The sequence below is a fragment of the Pseudoliparis swirei genome, chromosome 23 (genome assembly GCF_029220125.1).
Source record: "Pseudoliparis swirei isolate HS2019 ecotype Mariana Trench chromosome 23, NWPU_hadal_v1, whole genome shotgun sequence".
Taxonomy (NCBI): Eukaryota; Metazoa; Chordata; class Actinopteri; order Perciformes; family Liparidae; genus Pseudoliparis; species Pseudoliparis swirei.
In genome coordinates this window covers 3,821,558-3,845,712 of record NC_079410.1, presented here as the reverse complement: position 1 = coordinate 3,845,712, position 24,155 = coordinate 3,821,558, and the positions used below count along the sequence as shown (strand labels likewise).

At 42.9% G+C, this 24,155-nt stretch overlaps 1 protein-coding gene across 1 annotated transcript in view; it reads left to right on the top strand.

Annotated features, from left to right (window-relative positions):
* Positions 1–12,855, top strand: part of grapa (GRB2 related adaptor protein a) — a 23,142-nt gene extending 10,287 nt beyond the window's left edge. The window contains exons 4-5 of the mRNA XM_056408064.1: positions 5,947–6,115; positions 11,669–12,855. Of these exons, the coding sequence (XP_056264039.1) occupies positions 5,947–6,115; positions 11,669–11,854 (355 nt within the window). The 3' untranslated portion in view covers positions 11,855–12,855. The remainder of the gene's footprint in view (positions 1–5,946; positions 6,116–11,668) is intronic.
* The last annotated feature ends 11,300 nt before the right edge of the window (positions 12,856–24,155 follow it).

Below are 24,155 nucleotides of genomic sequence, written 5' to 3'. Positions count from 1 at the left end.
TTAGTTTAGCTTAGTTAGCTTATTTCACTTAGTTTAGATTAGTTAGCTTAGTTAAGCTTAGTTGGCTAAGTTAGATTAGTTCAGCTTAGTTTAACTTAGTTGGCTTAGTTAGCTTAGTTCAGCTTATTTGACCTTAGTTGGCTTAGTTAAGCTTAGTTGATTTAGTTTCGCTTAGTTTATCTGAGTTAGCTTAGTTAACTAAGTTAATCTTAGTTAGCTTAGTTTAGCTTAGTTGGTATAGTTTATTTTAGTTAGCTTAGTTAACTTAGTTTAGCTTGGTTGATCTTAGTTAGCTTAGTTAACTTAGTTTAGCGTGGTTAATCTTAGTTAGCTTAGTTAACTAAGTTTATCTGAGTTAGCTTAGTTGGTATAGTTTAGCTTAGTTTATTTTAGTTAGCTTAGTTAACTTAGTTTAGCTTGGTTTATCTTAGTTAGCTTAGTTAACTACGTTTATCTGAGTTAGCTTAGTTGGTATAGTTTAGCTTAGTTTATTTTAGTTAGCTTAGTTAACTTAGTTTAGCTTGGTTTATCTTAGTTTGCTTAGTTAACTGAGTTTAGCTTACACAATTCAATGCATGTGGAGAAACCCCGTTTCCAGTCTTTGTGCTAAGCTAACCGCTGGGTGTCGCGTCATGTTCCCCGCGAGGCTCAACGTGGTATGTTCCATCTTCTCCTCTAACTCTCACACAAAGTGCTGGAGGGTTTTAGATGGAAGACAAACTGCAACGTTTGTCATGATAACCTCAAATAAACGATCATCTCTATTTTACTGTCATCATTGCTCAAAGAGAAAAGTGCACCGGTCTCCTTTTCTGTCATCAAAACGTTGTATTAACCATCCGGAAGGCTTCCACAGCTCAGTGGCCGAGAGACACGTAAATACAGAGAGGAACAGAGAGAAGAATAGAGAGAGAGGAAAGAGAAAGCAGCGCTGCAGCTGACAGCGGGTCGAGCTGCAGGATTTCACTTTTTGATTTCTCCGTTTTCTCATATTGAGAAAGCTGAGACCAGCCAGACCCTCTGGGAGAGAAACCCCCAGAGGGTCTCCTCCTTTCATTTTCTCTTTGATTCCATGGTTCTCTCTACGTATTCTCTCCATACTCGATCCTCTTCATATCCATATTCATCACATGCAATTCCTTCAGCGTCCATGCTTCTGCAAACCAACGGCAGCAGCTCCGGTCTGAACCCCCCAAAAAAACTCATCGGTGTCCGAATTCTTGAATTAAAACTTTTATTTTTTATTTTTCTCGTTTAGCGTTTTATTGATGATGAAATCCGACTTGAGAGGAGACTCGCTCTCCGCCTCTCAGGCCAAACATCACCTCCTCCAAAAGGCACACTTACGGCCAAATTGCCAACACATGTTTTATCACCCTTCCCCTCACTACACACACACACACACACACACACACACACACACTTCCTCCCTCTCTCCTCATCCATCTATCGCGATGCTGAATATTTATTGATGCCGCAGGAGGAGCCGAACCTCTCGCTCCATCACTCACGTGCGCGTCGTGCACTCGGCTTCTGAAACATGAGCGAACGCACACACACACACATGCACACACGCACACACACACACATGTACACACACACACATGCACACACACACACACACACACACACACACACACGCATGCACACACACACACATACGCATGCACACACACACACGCGCATACACGCACAAGCGCTGATGTAATCGCGACTTCTCGGCGAACACACGGGCTGACGCACACTCTGATAACTCCTTGACACAACCATCAGTTACACACACACACACACACACACACACTCACACACACACACACACACACACACACACACACTCACACTCACACTCACACACACACACACACACACAGTCACAGAGTTAAATTGACAGCTGGAGGTGTCAGCGCGGCCGTGTGAAGTATATTTCAGACATCTGCAGCGGTTTAGAAAAACTGAACAGCACATTCGAAAAAGATGGAGGGAGAAGGAGAGGATAAAGGGGAAGAGGGGAGGATGAGAGAGGAGTGAGACTAGATTGATGGAGAGAAAAGTCGAGAGAAGGATGGACGGATGACCTTCACATGTCTTGAATTGTGCTGTCGTGGAGCAAAAGTTTTATAAATAACTTCTGTCCTGGTCTACGGTCCATCTCTCTCTCTCTCTCTCTCTCTCTCTCTCTCTCTCTCTGTCTATTTCATTTTTTCTCTCTCAATCATTCTCATTCTCTCTTAATCTCTCTCTCTCGCCCATTTCCTTTAAATTGGAAAAGGAAAATAATCTCTCTATCGCTGTGGGCCTTAATTACCCTGGATCAGGGAGATGAGAGGGCACTTGGATTGTGTGTGTGTGTGTGTGTGTGTGTGTGTGTGTGTGTGTGTGTGTGTGTGTGTGTGTGTGTGTGTGTGTGTGTGTGTGTGTGAAGTTAAGACGGATGCTGTCGGTGTTACGCACTCTGACTCTCTAAAGATTGTGGGTAATAATTAAAGTAGAGTAAGGTAGATTTCTTACTTTTAAGATGTTTTATTTATTTATTTTTTAAAGCTGTAGAACTAATTATTTGATTGAATTGGGATGAAGCAACAACGCTGCTTTTTAATGTTGAAGGTTTCACCAAATGTAGGAAGATCGGCATCTCGTGTTTTAAGTCGTTGGGATTGAGTCGCTTTCAGAGCCTCCAGTGGACGTTTGAGGAACTGCACGGTGCGGCACGTCCACATCGAGAAACTTTCCTTTTCCGTGTGTAAACCCACGTGAACAAACTTGAAAACAGTTAATCTTCTTCTTTCGTTTTAATTTCTTATTGCATTGTGTGAAATTAAGAGTTTTCATAGACAGAGTTAGTGGCATTTCTGTCAAGAAATATGTCTCTCGTCATGATAAACACGCTTGTTTTTTACATTTGAGAACAATAAGAGCGTTGCAGGACGTGTGAGGTAGACGGTCAACGGGCAAATAAAAAAGGAAGTCTCGTTTCCCTTTTCCTTTCTTCTGAGGGTCCGGTGGGTTTTTATTCCACGTTGCATTGTCGTGGATCCCCTAAAAGGGAGGAGCACTCGCCTCGTCTGCTTCCTGTCTGTAAAACCTCCACAACATATGAACTCTCCTTCATTTTGCTTTGTGCCACTCGGTGGCAGTAACGTAGCCCGACCAGTAGGGGGCAGCAGAGAGAGCGGGGCTGATAGAGATGTTCACAGAGAAGATCACAGTGGAGAGCAGCGCCAGAGAGGTGTCATGGTGTTGATGCTGGAGCCAAGGGCGGGGTTATAGGGCGGGGTTATAGGGCGGGGTTATTCTCGGGAGGGTTTATTCTGGGGAGGGTTTATTCTGGGGAGGGTTTATTCGAGAGAGGGTTTATTCGAGAGAGGGTTTATTCTAGGGAGGGTTTATTCTAGGGAGGGTTTATTCGAGAGAGGGTTTATTCTAGGGAGGGTTTATTCTGGGGAGGGTTTATTCGAGAGAGGGTTTATTCGAGAGAGGGTTTATTCTAGGGAGGGTTTATTCTAGGGAGGGTTTATTCGAGAGAGGGTTTATTCTAGGGAAGGTTTATTCTGGGGAGGGTTTATTCTAGTGAGGGTTTATTCTAGGGAGGGTGTATTCGAGAGAGGGTTTATTCGAGAGGGTTTATTCGAGAGAGGGTTTATTCTAGGGAGGGTTTATTCGAGAGAGGGTTTATTCGAGAGAGGGTTTATTCTAGGGAGGGTTTATTCTAGAGAGGGTTTATTCGAGAGGGTTTATTCGAGAGAGGGTTTATTCTAGGGAGGGTTTATTCGAGAGAGGGTTTATTCTAGGGAGGGTTTATTCTAGGGAAGGTTTATTCTGGGGAGGGTTTATTCTAGGGAGGGTTTATTCTGGGGAGGGTTTATTCTAGGAAGGGTTTATTCTAGGGAGGGTTTATTCTAGGGAGGGTTTATTCTAGGAAGGGTTTATTCTAGGGAGGGTTTATTCTAGGGAAGGTTTATTCTAGTGAGGGTTTATTGTAGGGAGGGTTTATTCTGGGGAGGGTTTAATCTAGTGAGGGTTTAATCTAGTGAGGCTTTAATCTAGTGAGGGTTATTCTAGTGAGGGTTTATTCTAGTGAGGGTTTATTGTCGGAAGAACCTGCCATAAATTTAATGAGTGCTGTTTTCCTGCTTCATCTTCTTTTATTATAAATATCTTCATATTTTAAACCACCACTAATTTAGAAGCCCCCCCCCCCCCCACACACACACACACACACAACCACACACACACCCACACACACACACAGACACACACATTCCGACTTGTGTGGCGTGTTGAGGAAGATGGGGCGTTGCGTTGACTTCCGCCGCACACCGGAGGCGGTTATGTAACCGCGTGATCACGGTGTGTCCAGATTTTCTAAAGATAAGCTGGCAAGTTACCATAGCAACCGACCGGATGAGCGGGGAGCAGGTATGACGAACAATGAACGCCGGCCAAAACTCTTTTTAATCATGACAACAAGGCGCGCGGCTATTTCTGCTCGTTTGGGGCGAGGGATTCAGCTAAATGTGTGTTTGGTTGGACATGACATCATAACTTTAGATTCACACTCTGACCTGCAGGTCAAACGTCATTATACTGGAGAAATAAGACTCTACTGTCTACTAGTTGTATTGATTTGAAGGGTGTCTTATCCTGAATGTGTTACATGTGTATTGTTCACTGTGGACTTCCTGCAGAAGATTAAAATAATTTAAACAAACAACCTCCTTTCTATATATGTATACAGGACTGTCTCAGAAAATTAGAATATTGTGATAAAGTTCTTTATTTTCTGTAATGCAATTAAAAAAACAAAAATGTCATGCATTCTGGATTCATTACAAATCAACTGAAATATTGCAAGCCTTTTATTCTTTAAATATTGCTGATTATGGCTTACAGCTTAAGAAAACTCTAAAATCCTATCTCATAAAATTTTAATATTTCCTCAGACCAAGTAAAAAAAAAGATTTATAACAGCTGAGTGTTTGTCAAGGCTCAGGAAACCCTTGCAGGTGTTTCGAGTTAATTAGACAATTCAAGTGATTTGTTTAATACTCTACTAGTATACTTTTCATGAAATATTCTAATATTTAGAGATAGGATATTTGAGTTTTCTTAAGCTGTAAGCCATAATCAGCAATAAATCAGAATAAAAGGCTTGCAATATTTCAGTTGATTTGTAATGAATCCAGAATGCATGACATTTTTGTTTTTTTAATTGCATTACAGAAAATAAAGAACTTTATCACAATATTCTAATTTTCTGAGACAGTCCTGTATATATATATATTTAATATATTAAAATTATATATATAATTATATATACATATATATGTATATATTATATATATATGTATATATTATATATATATATATTTCCATATATATATTTATATATATGTCTATATATATTTTTAAAATATATATATGTCTGTATATATATATGTATACAAATATACACATATATTTAATATATTAAAATATGACATATATAATTATATAATATATATATTATATATATACTGTATATGTTCATATACAGGACTGTCTCAGAGTAATGCAATTTAAAACAAAAATGTCATGCATTCTGGATTCATTACAAATTCTTTTAATATGCTGATTATGGCTTACAGCTAAGAAAACTCAAGACAAACACTCAGCTGTTATAAATCTTTTTTTTACTGTATATTTATATTTATATATATATATTGTATATGTTCATATATATTTATATATGTCTCTATATATATTACAAATATAAATATATACAGTATGTCTATATATATGTATACAAATATATTTATATATTTCATATATTAAAATATGACGTATATGATTTTATATATATATAAATATAATATATATATATATGATATCTGTAATTAAATATTTATGCCACGTGTCTCGTTCAGGATGAGTCACTCTTCATGCGTGTTGTTTCTCTGTGTTTTCCAGCTACGGGGACCACGTCCAGCACTTCAAGCTGCTGCAGGACCGCTGCAGCCAGTACTACGTGTGGGACGAGCTCTTCTCCTCCCTCAACGAGCTGGTGGACTTCTACCACAGCAGCAGCATCGCCAAGGAGAGGACCGTCTTCCTGAGGGACCCCGAGCACTTCGCCCGGGTGTGTTATTACAACTTCTCTCAAACTATGAGGTCACCGCCCCAACGCGCCACAGCGGGGATGAAAGTCTCAAATCGTCAAGGCCTTTTAAATATAACGTTAAAGAAATGGAGGCAGGTTCCCTACCATATAAATGTTTCTTTAAATTAACTCGGTGATGTCACCGTCTCTTAACTTTTAGTTTCTTTTAACTCGTCTTGTTCTGTGTGGGTTTTTTTAACTCCGTGTTTCATGTGTTTTTTGTTTGTGACTACGTGTTTTTTTATGTTTTTTGTGTTTCTTGTGTTTTTTGTTTGTAACTACGTGTTTCTTGTGTTTTTTGTTTGTGACTACGTGTTTTTTAATGTTTTTTGTGTTTCTTGTGTTTTGTTTTTTTAACTACGTGTTTCTTGTGTTTTTCGTTTGTGACTACGTGTTTTTTGTGTTTGTGTTTTTTGTTTGTAACTACGTGTTTCTTGTGTTTTTTGTTTGTGACTGTGTTTTTTAATGTTTTTTGTGTTTCTTGTGTTTTTTGTGTGTAATTACGTGTTTCTTGTGTTTTTAACTACGTATTTTGTATGTTTTTTGTGTGTAATTACGTGTTTCTTGTATTTTTTGTTTGTAACTTTGTGTTTCTTGTGTTTTTTGTGCGTAACTACGTGTTTCTTGTGTTTTTTGGTTTATAACTTTGTGTTTCTTGTATTTTTTGTTTGTAACTTTGTATTTCTTGTGTTTTTTGTGTGTAACTACGTGTTCCTTGTGTTTTTTGTGTGTAACTACGTGTTTTTTATGTCGCTGCCTGTCTTGTCCAGGTCACCCTCGAACAAGAGATGTTTAATCTCAATGGGACCTGGTTGAATAAAGGTTTAATAAAAACAAGTGCTCCTACATAGTCAAGAGACAATATAATAACAGATTTTTAATAAGGTCAATTTTGGGGCCGTGGCTGCCGTGGCCTCGGGGTTCTGACGTTGAGGCGCAGCTCGTAATAACACAGATCACACGGCGCCGCCGTCGGTCTGGAGCAGAACCAAACACGTCACCTGGGGTGCCGAGCCAGGGCGAGCGGTGGAAAGTCGAGATATGGGGTTTAAGTCAGGATTTAGTGGCCACGCAGGATATTTGGACGAGAGGTTTCTAAACTCTTTCTTCATACGGCTCAATGTGTCCCGAGGGGGAGCTTTACGTGACGTTCAACGCCCTCTGTCTGGTTTTCAATGCGCTCGCAGGTGTGCTCCGAAAGGATTAGTCAGAGGAAAATATTAAACGACAGGTAAATCGTTCCCGTGATGTTGCCGCCGAGGGAGAGGCCACGTCTCAAGTCTTTGAGGAACAAGTCTTAAGTCTTTGAGGAATACGTCTCAAGTCTTTGAGGAACAAGTCTCAAGTCTTTGAGGAATACGTCTCAAGTGTTTGAGGAAGAAGTCCAAATCAAGTCTTAAGTTTTGAGCTTGAGTCTAAGTCACGTCTCTAGTCTTTAAAGGAACAAGTCTCAAGTATTTAAGCTCAAGTCCAAGTCTATAGTCTTTGAGGAAGAAGTCCAAAAGTTTCAAGTCTTTGAGATTGAGTCTAAGTTTCAAGTCTTTGAGGAACAAGTCTCAACTTTTTGAGGAACAAGTCTTAAGTCTTTAAGCTTGAGTCCAATTCTCAAGTCTTTGAGGAAGAAGTCCAAGTTAAGTCTCTAGTCTTTCAGGAACAAGTCTCAAGTCTTTGAGGAGCACGTCTCACTGAAGGAGAGCTCAGACACGTCGTTGTTCTCCAGCTTTCCTTCAGTTGCATCGAGACGTAAACCTCGTCAACGTGAGCGAGAATAGAAATGAGTCTGTTTCCAACATGGTGGAAGAAAGACACGGAATAAAAGAGCTGCTGGTGTTTGTCCCCCGTTAAAAGGTGTTGAAGCGTCTTAATAGCCTCAGATGCATTTGAATAGCCTCAGATGCATTTGAATAGCCTCAGATGCATTTGAATAGCCTCAGTAGCATTTGAATAGCCTCGGACGGCATCGGCCCGAAGCGACTCGCAGACCCATGAGCACGACTTCCAGATGTTGCCACCACCTGTTCTTTGCACACTCGTTTCTTTCTAACGCCGCCGGGTCGTTTGTTTTTTCAATATCAGGCTGAAATGTGTCGAGTCGGCTCTTCAGAAGATGATCCACATGTATTGATCGCTTCACTTCAATAAGTCTGGTTTTTTATACCACTTAAAAAATTAGGCTTTTCTTCCACGAAGCAGCAGGAACAGGTGCGCTTTAATAATTCAGCTTCGGGGCGTTCGTGATGGCGGTTGAGGCGGGAGGTAACCACGGCGATCCTGAGGGAGAGGGGGAACAATCTGTACGACCTAAATACCGCTTCTGAATGTCTTCAGTGACTCTCTCCCCCCCCCCCCATAACACTTAATGTGCATGAAGGGAACTTTAAAAGTGAAAACAAAGCATATCCTCTGCAGAAGTATCACCGAATTAGACTTTAAAAATATTCACCTATATATATATATTTATATATAAGTAAATTTATATATATATATCTGTATATATATATGTATATTTTAGTGCTGTGAAAAATAACGCGTTAACTCAGTTAACTCAATTTCAGGTTTAACTAGTTTTTTTTTTTAACGCATTTAACGCATGCGCAGAATGAGCTTCCAATCTGTCTGTTGTTGGTCGTCGGGACGAAAAAAAAGTCACTTGCAAAATGAGCTTCCAATACACCACTTCAATCTGAACTCTGTCCGCTCTCATGCAGACGGTCTGTTCATCGGTAATGATCCTTCCGCAGGTTCACCTACGGAAACCTTATTTACTTTTACTTCCTGTAGATCAGGGACTCAACACGTCGTTCGCGACCTGCCAGTCGATCGCGCGTAGTGTTGGTAGATCGCATGACATTAAAAAGATTGGCGCGCGCCCTGACATGTTCTCTACAGCACGTCTTTGTTCTTTTATTAAACTAAACGTCTGTTGTTGATCGTATCTCCACAGCAGCATGTCATTTCTGTCTCTTCGTTGCGTTAACACTTATCGATCTCCGTCTCGCGCCACAGAGCTCCGTGGCGCGCATCGACCGAGCAAAAAAGTCACTTGTCAATCTGTCCACCTGTCCGTGCCGGTGAGGTTTCAGCTTTGCAGCGGTGTCCCCGCCGTCCCTTTCATCACGGCCCAGTTCATGAGGAAAACCCACAGTCAGTTTGCCTCAGCAGCTGCTAGAGGAAGACTAGAGGCCTTTAGATTGCATCATGGTGGAGTTAATGGTTGACAAACAAGAGAAAAATGTTCTGTTTAACCCTCCTGTTACCTTTACATTTACTAACATATTTTACCCTCGGGTCAATTTGACCCCAGCAATTAAAACCTCAGAAAATTTTAGAATTAATATTGCTTCCCAAGTTTAAGTGTGAGGTACTTTATGTTTGTTTGTTGACTACCTAAATAGCCCTTTAAATAAATAAAAAAGTTGATATTTCTTATATGTTTGACACAGTGAAAAACAGCCTGGGGTCAAATTGACCCCAAAGAACACCGACATTAAACATTGAATGGGGTCAAATTGACCCGAAAGGTAACAGGAGGGTTAAACATTCTGTTTAGGATGAAGATGTATTAATGTTCCATATGGAAGAAAACTGCTAAATAACTGCTGAGTTGCAGCACCATTGTATAGAAGAATGTATAAATGTATATATCCGTCTTTTGTCATAAATCTCTATGTTCTCACAAAATATACCGAGAATATCGTTAATATGTGATTAATCATGATTAATCCACAAAAACCTGTGATTAACCCGATAAAAAATTTTAATCGTTTCACAGCCCTAGTATATTTATATATATGTCTGTATATCTATATTTATATATGTCTGTATATCTATATTTATATATATATATGTCTGTATATATATGTATATGTCTGTATATATATATATATATGTATATTTATATACATATATATATATGTCTGTATATACATATAAATATATATATAGACAGTTATATAAATATATAATATATTAAAATATGGGATATATATATTTATACACATATACATATATATATATATATAGACACATTTATACCTGCAGCCTCGATTATTATGACTCGTTTTTTAATGACCGTTTTAATGGATACATTTTAGTTATTTTTTAAGTATATTTTAACAATACGAATAAACAGCGATTTAACAAAGACGACATTCCATTTGATTACATCACAATCTGTAGGGTCTCACCAAAATATAAAATTGCTTTTTTTAATGACACATGAATGTATTTATTTATTTGAAGTTTTTGGACTATGTGGGTCATTTTCAAAGAGAAAATAGAGTCTGTGGAGGACTAACTTGAGCCTGTGCATCTCTTATTCTGCGGTTGGTCTGTGTGTGTGTGTGTGTGTGTGTGTGTGTGTGTGTGTGTGTGTGTGTGTGTGTGTGTGTGTGACAGCTGTAGTCCATCGATGTCCCAGAGTAATGTGTTCGTTGATCACGAGGCGGCGGAGCGCGATACCGGCGGACCATATTTCTCACGAGCTGGCGTGGAAAAATGGATGTGCTCTCACACACACACACACACACACACACATACATACACACATGCACATACACCCCGGTGCAAATAGAGGCCTGCACACACACGCTCTCTCTCTGCACCCAAATCCAAGAGACTAACGAGAAGTCTAGACTGGATCAGCGAAACAGTAAAAGGATGAACCTGGAAGATTTATTACATTGTGTGTGTGTCTCATCATCCTAATCCTGCTGTCTGGTTAGTGTGTGTGTGTGTGTGTGTGTGTGTGTGTGTGTGTGTGTGTGTGTGTCACGCCATCATAGTGGGCCTTAGCCTGAGGTGAAGCAGTCCACAGCAATAAAGCCCAGGATTGCAACATGGAGGTCTCCACACACACACAAACACACACACACACACACAAACACAGGGCTCTCAAGTGTCACGCATTGAGCGTGAGACTCACGCATTTCGGTCTTAAGTCACGCACTCCCGCCACACATCGTATTTCTCACGCTGAAAAAACTCTCGGCTATTTAATGTTTTAATGTGCCGCAGCACGCAAACATGAGCCGCGCTGCCCTCACCGTGGAGGAATCAAGCGCTCCCCTGGAGTTCTGCTGTGAGGTGCCACTTATCAGCCAATCAAAAAAAGGAAATGGGCTCCACAATAGCCAATCAGAAAAAAACGTATCTGTCACTCTTGCCTGTCTTCAAAACTTGAGAGCCCTGCAAAAACACACACCGCCCAACAACAACAAAAATACAATCTTGGTCTCACTCCCCGTTCATATCTCTTCCACTCTTCTCTCTGAGAGGTTACAGAGATCAGAGGAGGAAGAGAGAGACTCCACTAGAGTGAAATAAAAATATATATTTTTTTTTAAACACATTGGGCGAGAGAGAAGCAGAGCCTCTCTCTCTCTTTCTCTCTCTCTCTCTTTCTCTCTCTCTCTCATCGTTCTGGACTCTCCGTCTCTCTCTCATGACCTCATTCATTCAGCCATAACAAGAAAAACAAGCCTAATGTTTTCATTCACTCTCTCTCTCTCTCTCTCTCCCCCCCCCCCTCAGCGCCCCCATCATGGCCACGCCCTCTTCGACTTCGCCCCCCAGCACCCGTCCCAGCTGCGCTTCCTGCGCGGCGACGTCATCGAGCTCGTGGACTGCTCCGACTCGCTGCGCTGGCGGGGCCGTTGCCACGGCCACGTGGGCTACTTCCCCCCCGAGTACGTGCAGCCCATCTACCACTGCCCCTGAGCGCCACTCAGGACACGCCGCCGCGGGGTTGGTCGATGAGCCGCGTTGACCCCGCCCCCCCGGCGCCCCCCCCCACCCCCCTCACACTGCTCCCCTGCCGTGCACTCGCCCATAATCACTTCTTTTTTTTGTGGAGAACTGACAGAGCTGCACCTGCACTTGCTCGTGATGTAACTGACTCCTCCCCCTTTTACCACTTTGCAACCTGTCAATCACAAGCCTCGTCCAATCAGCTGCTGCGGGCTCATCCGTCGCTTCCAACTGCATCACACAACTTGAATCATGTAAGATATGGACCTGAACACTGTGGGGAACTCACACACACACACACACATTCCCAGGCATACACACACACTTGAAAGTTGGGGGGGGGGGGAGAGGGGGGGTTGTGGAGGATGCTTTCTCCACTGAAGATGAGCGAGGATTTTGCCGCCGCTTCCAAGAAGAGATCCGTTGAGCTGAGCTGAGAGACACAGTGTGTGTGTGTGTGTGTGTGTGTGTGTGTGTGTGTGTGTGTGTGTGTGTGTGTGTGTGTGTGTGTGTGTGTGTGTGTGTGTGTGTGTGAAATGTGGGTCTGAACACATGTAAACCTGCAAACTTTAAGTATGCCTCTTTGTGTGCTAAAGGAAAAAAGGGAACTGAATGCATGTGTGTGCGTGTGCATGTGTGTGTGTGTGTGTGTGTGCGTGTCTGTGTGTGTGTGTGTGTGTGTGTGTGTTCTCTGGGGACCAGTAAAGGAGATCGCTGTGTTCAAGTGACCAGTGAGATGAACTTTGTTTTGAAATGCAGCTTAAAATGTAAAATCCTCAAACTAAATGTGTCATTTGTTGGTTTTCATGTATTTATTGTGTAACTTTAGAATACTTAAATATTAAAAGTGAGATAAAAACTTTGTAAAAGACGTTCCTGTTGCCACAAATACTCGAAGAAAGACACGTTTGATGTGGTTTATGGTGAGAGCTTCACATGACAAATCATTTGAATAAAGGGATTCAATTACCGCCAGTATTTGTCTCTTGAATGATAGACTTCTGTACAACCAGAGGAGTCGCCCCCTAGTGGTCAAGAAAGAGAATGCTGCTTTAACACATGAAACATAGACTTCTATACAACCAGAGGAGTCGCCCCCTAGTGGTCAGGAAAGAGAATGCAGCTTTAACACATGAAACATAGACTTCTATACAACCAGAGGAGTCGCCCCCTAGTGGTCAGGAAAGAGAATGCAGCTTTAACACATGAAACATAGACTTATATACAACCAGAGGAGTTGCCCCCTAGTGGTCAATAAAGAGAATGCAGCTTTAACACATGAAACATAGACTTCTATACAACCAGAGGAGTCGCCCCCTAGTGGTCAGGAAAGAGAATGCAGCTTTAACACATGAAACATAGACTTATATACAACCAGAGGAGTTGCCCCCTAGTGGTCAATAAAGAGAATGCAGCTTTAACACATGAAACATAGACCTCTATACAACCAGAGGAGTCGCCCCCTAGTGGTCAGGAAAGAGAATGTAGCTTTTAACACATGAAACATAGACTTCTATACAACCAGAGGAGTCGCCCCCTAGTGGTCAGGAAAGAGAATGCAGCTTTAACACATGTAACATAGACTTCTATACAACCAGAGGAGTCGCCCCCTAGTGGTCAGGAAAGAGAATGCAGCTTTAACACATGAAACATAGACTTCTATACAACCAGAGGAGTCGCCCCCTAGTGGTCAGGAAAGAGAATGCAGCTTTAACACATGAAGCATAGACTTCTATACAACCAGAGGAGTCGCCCCCTAGTGGTCAGGAAAGAGAATGCAGCTTTAACACATGAAGCCTAGACTTCTATACAACCAGAGGAGTCGCCCCCTGGTGGTCAGGAGAGAGAATGCATCTGTAACACCTCACAACACACGAGTCCTCTGACTGCACTCCACTGTATAATAATTAGTGTGTGACAACCGGATATTTAATAAGCCATTGTGTCTAAATACCTCAACCCAAGGTATTGCGTCCGTATTGCACGCACACACACACACCAGGCACGTGCACAGACATGCCAGCCACGTATTTCCCTCCTCGCTGGTCTGATATGGATCCGTATTGCTCTCTTACGTCATTTTCAAAATGAGCGATATTGATAGACATCAACAGCCAAGAGCAGTGGTCCTCAAACCGAATACGGCCCGCCTCCACATTTGGCCCGGCCCTCTGAACAAGAGAGGCCTTATGATTATTTTTTCAGTCTGGCCACGCAAATCCTAGACTAGCCCGTGTTAAATATAACATAAGAATTCTCTCTCTCTCTCTCTCTCTCTCTCTCTCTCTCTCTCTCTCTCTCTCTCTCTCTCTCTCCCTCTCTCTTCTCTCTTCTCTCTCTCTCTCTCTCTCTATTCTCTAAACATAACTAACATCAGTAAACAGCTGGACGAGGCTTTGAAATCACGGATTTCGTGAGTTTTTGTTTGTTTATTTTTTTAGGAACCGTCGGACCAGTCGTGACGTCATGTTTTCAGCAGCGTAATGTTGTGGTTGATTTATCACAAAACAACGTCAGGGGACAAACACCATCATGACCTGTGTGTCTGATGCTGCGGGTCAGAGGAGAAGGAGGTGCAGCCGTTTAGTGGCGCGAGGAGCACTGCGCGAGCACCAAGTGGAGGAGGAGGAGGGAGGAGCGCGGGGGGGGAGGGGGTCGTGAGCGTCGCGAAGTATCTCACAAGAACTCAAATAAATGCCCCGTCAGATATTAAAACACATTTGGGGGGACTTGATGACAGAGAGAGTAACTTTTATTCTTAAATCCTGATGAATGAAAAAAGTGGGCTCCAGCAAAAAGGGCACTTTACTCATCCAGGGCAAAGGGGCTGGTGCTTGAGCACCACTAGGGCTCTATCTGTGCACGTGCCTGACACACACACACACACACACACACGTCGGTCGTTGAAGACGTGGGCCCAGCGGTTCTCTCCGACAGCCCGACTATGCGAGGAATGCGGCGTTGTCTCTCTCACCGGGACGTTACACGTCTGAAGCGAAGCAGGAAACCGCGTTTCATCCCGTAAGTCGACAGGTAGCCGCGGAGAGAGGCGTTCGGGGTGTGTGTGTGTGTGTGTGTGTGTGTGCGTGTGTGCGTGTGCATATTTGCATAGTGTTCGACACATATTTTGCTGCTGCAGGAGTGAGACATGCACAAGAATGTTAAACGTCAGGTCCAAAAAAAAAACACCAACGATATTCCGAGGCGTGAGAGGCAAACACAACGGAACGGTTGAACCAGTTTGACTGGACGCCGGTTTAATCCGGTTTTCCGAGAACACATTAAAAAAGACGGGGGGGGGGGGGGGGGGGGGTCCATCGGCACTCGGGACCACCTGAAAAGCCGTAATAGCAAAAATGTTGTTTAAAAAATTAAGAAATTGGGTGAAAATGTCGAGCTATAAAAACACAAAGACATTTATCGCTCAGCAATCATCGATAAATATAAAGCGTACTAATGCGCGTCGTCACCAATAGTGACGCGGCAGGTCGGAGGGGAGAGTAGTCACCTTATGAATTAAATCGTTTCCAGTCATGAAGGAACAAAGAGAAGTTATTAGTAATGCTGGGAGATAATATTGTAAGTATCTGGGTAACTAGTATAACCGGCCAATGGACAGGAGTTTCCATATTTGGAATAAGGAGGAGTGACGCCGTTGTCGACCTGTCAATCACCTTGTAGCTCCGCCCCTTAAAGCGCCCCCTCCTTGATGGTCTGTGTGACTCTACAGACCATAATGTTCTAAATGATGACATCATGCTGTATAGAAGAAGACTTGAAACTAGAGATAGAGACATAAACTCATGTTTACAATGTTTACTGAGGGAATACATCAAGAGAGAAGTAGAGTCATTATATAGACTTCTATACAACCAGAGGAGCCCCCTGGTGGTCAGGAGAGAGAATGCAGCATTAAGACATGAAGCATAAGGCAAGGCAAGGCAAGGCAAGTTTATTTATATAGCACATTTCATACATGAATGCAATTCAAAGTGCTTTACAAAAAAAATAGATCAAGAATAAGAAATAAAAAAGAGGAATACAAAGTGCATCAAAGAAACAATTTAAAAAGGCATAAAAGCATAAAAGAAGATTAATAAAAGAAAAAATAAAGATAAAAATCTAAGTGCAAAGAATCATTCCTTCTGTCGTTGTCTTATTATTTCAGGATTAATACAAGATTCAATTTAAGGCAATGGAGAACATAAACGTTTTTAGCCTGTTTTGAAAGTAGTAAGAGTTGGTGCAGATCTAAGCTCTTCCGGAAGTTTGTTCCAACTGTGTGTGGCATAATAACTGAATGCTGCTTCACCATGTTTTGTTTAACTCTGGGAACAGTTAGCAGACCGCCCCAGATGACCTAAGAGGCCTAGAGGGTTCATAAGGTGGAAGCAAGTCAGAGATATATTTTGGACCTACACCATTTAGAGATTTATAAACGAGCAGCAGTATTTTGAAGTCGATTCTCTGACGTACTGGTAGCCAATGCAGAGACCTGAGAATTGGTGTAATGTGTTCAACTTTCTTAGTCTTTGTTAGGACTCTGGCAGCGGCATTCTGAATAAGTTGTAGCTGTCGAAGTGCTTTTTTGGGGAGACCTGAAAAAAGACTATTACAATAGTCTAACCTACTGGAGATGAAGGCGTGAATTAATTCAATTCAATTCAGTTTATTTGTATAGCCCAATTTCACAAATTACAAATTTGTCTCGGAGTGCTTTACAATCTGTACACATAGACATCCCTGCCCCAAAACCTCACATCGGACCAGGAAAAACTCCCAAATAACCCTTCAGGGGAAAAAGGAAGAAACCTGGAGTAGAGCAACAGAGGAGGATCCTCTCCAGGATGGACAGATGCAATAGATGTAATGTGTACAGAAGGACAGATTTAGAGTTAAAATACATTCAATGAATATGACAGAGTGTATGAATAGTTCATAGTAGGCATATTCCACGATGGAGACCTCCACGATCCATCAGGCAGATGGCGGTGGGGAGGAGGAGGGCGGAGTCTCAACAGGACAGTGGCGTAGTCATGAGCAGGAATTCCACGACCCAGACGATCCATCAGGCAGATAGGATCTATGCCGTCTCATAGGGTCCGATGACCCCATGAGACGTAAAGTCAAAAGGACTTCCGGGAGAAAGCAGAGTTAGTAACGTGTGATTGAGAGATGAAAATTCATCCTTAAGGAGAGAAAAAAGAGGAGATAGGTACTCAGTGCATCCTAAACGTCCCCGCAGCTATAAGCCTATAGCAGCATATCAAGGGGCTGGACCAGGGCAAACCTGATTCAGCCCTAACTATAAGCTCTGTCAAAGTGGAAGGTCTTAAGTCTACTCTTAAACGAGGTGACTGTGTCTGCCTCCCGGACTGAAATTGGAAGCTGGTTCCATAAAAGAGGAGCTTGATAACTAAAGGCTCTGGCTCCCATTCTACTTTGTAAGACTCTAGGAACTACAAGTAGTCACGCATTTAGTGAGCGTAGCTCTCTAGTGGGGCAATATGGTACGACAAGCTCCTTAAGATATGATGGAGCATCACCAATCAAGGCTTTGTAGGTTAAGAGAAGAATTTTAAAAGTGATTCTTGATTTTACTGGGAGCCAGTGCAGAGCAGCTAGTGCAGGAGTGATGTGATCTCTTTTCTTAGTTTTAGTGAGAACACGAGCTGCAGCATTCTGGATCAACTGGAGGGACCTAAGAGATTTATTAGAGCAGCCTGCTAATAAGGAGTTGCAGTAATCCAGTCTCAAGTAACGAACGTGAACCAATTTTTCTGCATCTTTATGTGACAAGATGTGCGTGATTTTTGAAATATTACGTAGTTGAAAGGATGCAGTCCTTGAGATTTGCTTTACGTGGGAGTTAAAGGACAAGTCCGATCAAAGATAACGCCAAGATTCTTTACAGTGGTGTTGGATGCCAGGGCAATGCCGTCTACAGAATCCACATCACCAGATAATTGATCTCTGAGGTGCTCAGGGCCGATTAAAATTACTTCGGTTTTGTCTGAGTTTAACATCAAGAAGTTGCAGGTCATCCATGTTTTTATGTCTTTAAGACATGCTTGAATTTTACAGAGTTGGTTGCTCTCCTCTGGTTTTATCGATAAATATAGTTGAGTGTCATCTGCATAACAATGAAAGTTTATGGAGTGTTTCCTGATAATATTGCCCAAAGGAAGCATGTATAAGGTAAATAAAATTGGTCCAAGCACAGAACCTTGTGGAACTCCGTGATTAACGTTGGTGGTTATCGAGGCGTCATCGTTTACAAATACAAACTGAGATCGATCTGATAAATAGGATTTAAACCAAATTAGTGCCGTGCCTGAAATGCCAATCGACTGCTCCAGTCTCTGTAACAGGATGTCATGGTCAATGGTGTCGAATGCAGCACTAAGGTCTAACAAGACCAGGACAGAGAGGAGTCCTTTATCTGCTGCCATTAAGAGGTCATTTGTAATTTTCACCAGTGCCGCCTCGGTGCTGTGGTGTTTTCTAAATCCTGATTGAAATTTCTCAAATAAACTATTATGATGTAGAAAGTCGCACAGCTGATTTGACCACTTTCTCAAGGATCTTGGAGAGGAAGGGAGGTTAGAGATCGGTCTGTAGTTAGCCAATACCTCTGGATCCAGAGTGGGCTTCTTCAGGAGAGGTTTAATAACAGCCACCTTGAAGGAGTGTGGTACGTGGCCTGTTAGCAGAGACACATTGATAATATCTAATAGAGAGCCGCCAATTAAAGGCAAAACGTCTTTAAGCAGCCTCGTCGGGATGGGGTCCAAGAGACAGGTAGGCGTGTTCAAGTAGAAACCGTTGAAAATAATTGGTCACGGTTGATAGGAGAAAATCCTCCAAATATACACCAGGGCATACAGCGGTTTTCAAGGCCATTCCACTTGAGAACAGATTGGCACTGGTTATGGGCAAGAGATTATTAATCTTGTCCCTAATAGTTAAAATCTTTTCATTAAAGAAGTTCATAAAGTCATTACCACTAAGGTTTATAGGAATGCTCGGCTCCACAGAGCTGTGACTCTCTGTCAGCCTGGCTACAGTGCTGAAGAGAAACCTGGGGTTGTTTTTATTTTTTTCTATTATTGATGAGTAATAGGCTGCTCTGGCATTACGGAGGGCCTTCTTATATGTTTTAAGACTATCTCGCCAACCTAAGCGGATTCTTCGAGATTAGTTGAACGCCATATGCGTTCAAGCTCGTGACGCTTGCTTCAGTTTGCGGGTCTGAGGGTTATACCAGGAGCAAACCTCCTCTTCCTCACTGTCTTCTTCTTCAGAGGGGCTATCGAGTCCAGTGTCATTCTCAGAGAGCCTATGGCACTGTCAACAAGATGATCAATCTGGGACGGACTAAAGTTAGACCAGGAGTCCTCTGTTATATTGAGACGTGGTATCGAATCAAATACAGAAGGAATCGCTTTAAATTTAGCTACAGCACTATCAGTTAGACATCTAGTGTAGAAACTTTTGACTAACGGAGTACACTCCGTAGTATAAATTCAAAAGTTATGAGGTTGTGGTCTGACAGAAGAGGAGTCTGTGGGAAGACGTTCAAATACTCAATGTCAACGCCACAAGGAAGAACAAGATCAAGCGTGTGGCCAAAGCTGTGAGTGGGTTTCTGTACTCTCTGACAGAAGCCAATCGAGTCCAACAAGGAGATGAATGCAGCACTAAGGCAATCATTATCAACATCCACATGGATATTAAAATCTCCAACAATAATAACTTTATCGGATTTAAGAATCAAACTTGATATAAATTCTGAGCATTCAGATATACACTCTGAATATGGACCTGGTGGACGGTACAGAATCACAAATCGAATTGGCTGTAGTGTTTTCCAGGTTGGATGTGAAAGACTAAGAACAAGGCTTTCAAATGAGGTGTAGTGTAATTTTGGTTGAGGATTAATTAATAGGCTCGATTCAAAGATGGCTGTACTCCACCTCCTCGACCGGTGCCTCGAGGAATGTGAGTATTAATATGACTTGGAGGAGTCGATTCATTCAGGCAGACATATTCTTCATGGCTCAGCCAGGTTTCAGTTAGGCAACATAAATCAATGTGATTATCTGATATTAAATCATTCAGTAACACAGCTTTAGATGACAGAGATCGAATATTTAGGAGACCACATTTAATAGACCTATTTTGTTGCACTGCTGAAATAATTGTGTTAACTTGTATAAGGTTATTGTGTACGACTCCTCTTCTGCTTACTTTTGATTTATTTAATTGAAGTGGCCGTGGGACAGACACAGTCTCTACTCTAAAGTCAAGGGTGGGTAACTGCTCGAATGGAAGAGCAGAGAAGGGTGTTAAACTACAACTCTGCTCCCGGTTCCTGATCTGAACCCTGGGTTGTCATAGATTAAGTCCGGTGATCAACTTGGTCATATTCGCAGAAATGAGACGCGCTCCGTCCAACGTGGGATGAATGCCGTCTCTCCTCATCAGATCAGGTTTTTCCCAGAAAGTCTTCCAGTTGTCTACGTAGCCCACATTATTCGCTGGGCACCACCTCGACAGCCAGCGGTTGAAAGACGACATTCTGCAAATTTGGGAGAGGGCCAGAGAAAATTACGGTGTCCGACAACGTCTTGGCATAAGCACACACCGATTCCACATTAATTTTAGTGAGTTCCGAGCGGCGGCTCGGCGCCATTACCACCGGCGTGTATTACAATCTGACTGTATCTCCGCTTATCCTTAGCCAGCAGCTTCAAACAAGACTCCACGTCGCCCGCTCTGGCCCCCGGGAGGCACACGACTCTGGTCCGTGGCTTCGCTATTTTCACGTTCCTGACTATAGAGCTCCCGATAACCAGGGTGTGTTCCTCAGCTGTGTCGCTGAGCAGGGAAAACTGGTTGGAAACGTGAAGTGGTTGGTGCACAGCGGGCTTCTGTGTAGACTTACGACTCCTGCGAACAGTTACCCAACCATCCGGCTGCACGGTTACCGCCGGGCACAGCTAACAGCTGACTGTAGCTCCGCGCCGACTACGGGAGAGGGCGGGCTAACTAGCATAGCTGTCTGAGCTTCGATAGCGCGGAGCCGTGCATCTAACCCACTTAGACCTGCCTCCAACCTAGCAAATAAACTACACTTGTTGCATGTATCGTTATCATTAAGGGAGGCAGGGGGATAACTATACATGAGACACACTGAGCAAGAGGGAGCGGGAGGGAGAGAAGAAGAAGTCATGCTCGCTGTTGAGCTGGCAACCAAAGCTTACCGGAAGAGTGAGATGATGCGTTCAGGAGCAGCTGGGAAAATCAGACTCTTTAGGAACATCCACTTTTAGTCTCTGTGCAGGCTTGGAAACGTGAAGTGGTTGGTGCACAGCGGGCTTCTGTGTAGACTTACGACTCCTGCGAACAGTTACCCAAGTTTTTCTAAATCTTGTTTGGACATAAATCCTCTAATTCTTGCTATATTTTTTAGATGGTAATAGGCTGATTTTGTTATTGATTTGATGTGGGTATTAAAATTCAGATCCGAATCAATTATAACACCTACATTTTTGACTTGATTTTTCGACTTTAAAGAAAGGGAGTCCAGATGAGCACAAACTTTCAGCCTTTCTTCTTTAGCACCAAACACAATTATCTCGGTTTTATTTTCATTTAGTTGGAGGAAATTTTGGCACATCCAATCATTGATTTGGTCTGTGCACTGACGCAGTAAGTCTATGGGAGCATAGTCACTTGGTGAGAGAGCTATGTATAGTTGAGTGTCGTCACGGATTTCGTGAGTTTTTGTTTGTTCATTTTTTTGAAGAACCGTCGGACCAGTCGTGACGTCATGCTTTCAGCAGCGCTAATGTTGTGGTTGATTTATCACAAAACAACGTCAAGGGACAAACGCCGTCATGACCTGTGTGTCTGGTGCTGTGGGTCAGAGGAGAAGGAGGTGCAGCCGTTTAGTGGCGCGAGGAGCACTGCGCGAGCACCAAGTGGAGGAGGAGGAGGGGGGGGCGGGGAGGGTATCTCACAAGAACTCAAATAAATGCCCCGTCGGATATCAAAACACATTTTGGGGGACTTGATGGCAGAGAAAATAACTTTTATTCTTAAATCCTGATGAATGAAAAAAGTGGGCTCCAGCAAAAAGGGCACTTTACTCATCCAGGGCACTGGTGCTTGAGCACCACGACACACACACACACACACACACACACACACACACACACGTTACACGCCTGAAGCGAAGCAGGAAACCGCGTTTCATCCCGTAAGTCGACAGGTAGCGTGTGTGTGTGTGTGTGCGTGTGTGCGTGTGCATATTTGCATAGTGTTCGACACATATTTTGCTGCTGCAGGAGTGAGACATGCACAAGAATGTTAAACGTCAGGTCCAAAAAAAAAACACCAACGATATTCCGAGGCGTGAGAGGCAAACACAACGGAACGGTTGAACCAGTTTGACTGACTCACCGACTGGAGGGTCGTCAGGTATTTGGTGCCACTCGACAAGACGTTGACGTAAAAAAAAAGAAATATTGAAAGCGACTGGACGCCGGTTTAATCCGGTTTTCCGAGAACACATTAAAAAAGACGGGGGGGGGGGGGTCCATCGGCACTCGGGACCACCTGAAAAGCCGTAATAGCAAAAATGTGGTTTAAAAAATTAAGAAATTGGGTGAAAATGTCGAGCTATAAAAACACAAAGACATTTATCGCTCAGCAATCATCGATAAATATAAAGCGTACTAATGCGCGTCGTCACCAATAGTGACGCGGCAGGTCGGAGGGGAGAGTAGTCACCTTATGAATTAAATCGTTTCCAGTCATGAAGGAACAAAGAGAAGTTATTAGTAATGCTGGGAGATAATATTGTAAGTATCTGGGTAACTAGTATAACCGGCCAATGGACAGGAGTTTCCATATTTGGAATAAGGAGGAGTGACGCCGTTGTCGACCTGTCAATCACCTTGTAGCTCCGCCCCTTAAAGCGCCCCCTCCTTTATGGTCTGTGTAACTCTACAGACCATAAAGTCCTAAATGATGACATCATGCTGTATAGAAGAAGACTTGAAACTAGAGATAGAGACATAAACTCATGTTTACAATGTTTACTGAGGGAATACATCAAGAGAGAAGTAGAGTCATTATATAGACTTCTATACAACCAGAGGAGCCCCCTGGTGGTCAGGAGAGAGAATGCAGCATTAAGACATGAAGCATATACTTCTATACAACCAGAGGAGTCACCCCCTGGTGGTCAGGAGAAAGAATGCAGCATTAAGACATGAAGCATAGACTTCTATACAACCAGATGAGTCGCCCCCTGGTGGTCAGGAGAGAGAATGCAGCTTCAACACATAAAGCATAGACTTCTATACAACCAGACATATTTTTATTTTGGGAGGAGTCGCCCCCTGCAGGTTGCCGCCTGCTTCCTACAGAACATCAAACTAATCCCAAAGAGGTCAAAGGTCAGCCACGACGCCCTGGGTGTGTGAACGTGTCGTTTCGGCTTTAAAACACTGTTCTTATGCCAATTAAAATAAAATATCTGTTAGATCTTATTACTCATCCAACATTCATCTTTATCTTATTAGTTTTGTTCGACAGGACATGACAGGACAGGTGGAATAACATCACCCGGTGTGATCCCCAGGTGGCTGATGTGTCATCTGAATGTGAAACTTGCAACATAATGATTACAACGACGAGAAGGCCTACCTGGAGGAAGTTGCTGACCTGTCACTCTGGTGCCAGGACAACAGCCTCATCATGAATGTCACCAAAACTAAGGAGCTGATTGTGGACTTTAGGAGGGTACAACAACAGAGGACGTACTCACCACTGGGGATTAACGGGACTACTGTGGAGAGGGTGAGCGGGTATAAATACCTGGGAGTCCACATCACCGAGGATCTGACATGGTCAACAAACACAGACACTCTGGTGAGAAAGGCAAGGCAGCGCCTCTACCACCTCAGGCAGCTGAGGAAATTTAAAGTTTCCCAGAGGATCCTTCAGTCCTTCTACTCTGGAGCTGTAGAGAGCGTCCTGACAGGAAGCATCACAGCCTGGTTTGGCAACTGCTCCGCTCAGGACAGGAAGGCTCTGCAGAGAGTAGTGTCGGCTGAGCGCACTATTGGAACTACACTCCCACCCTGCAGGACTTGTACACCAGGAGGTGCAGAACCAGAGCCGGCAGGATCATGAAGGATCCTCACCACCCCAACAACAGACTGTTTCAGCTGCTGCGGTCAGGCAGGCGCAGTCACGC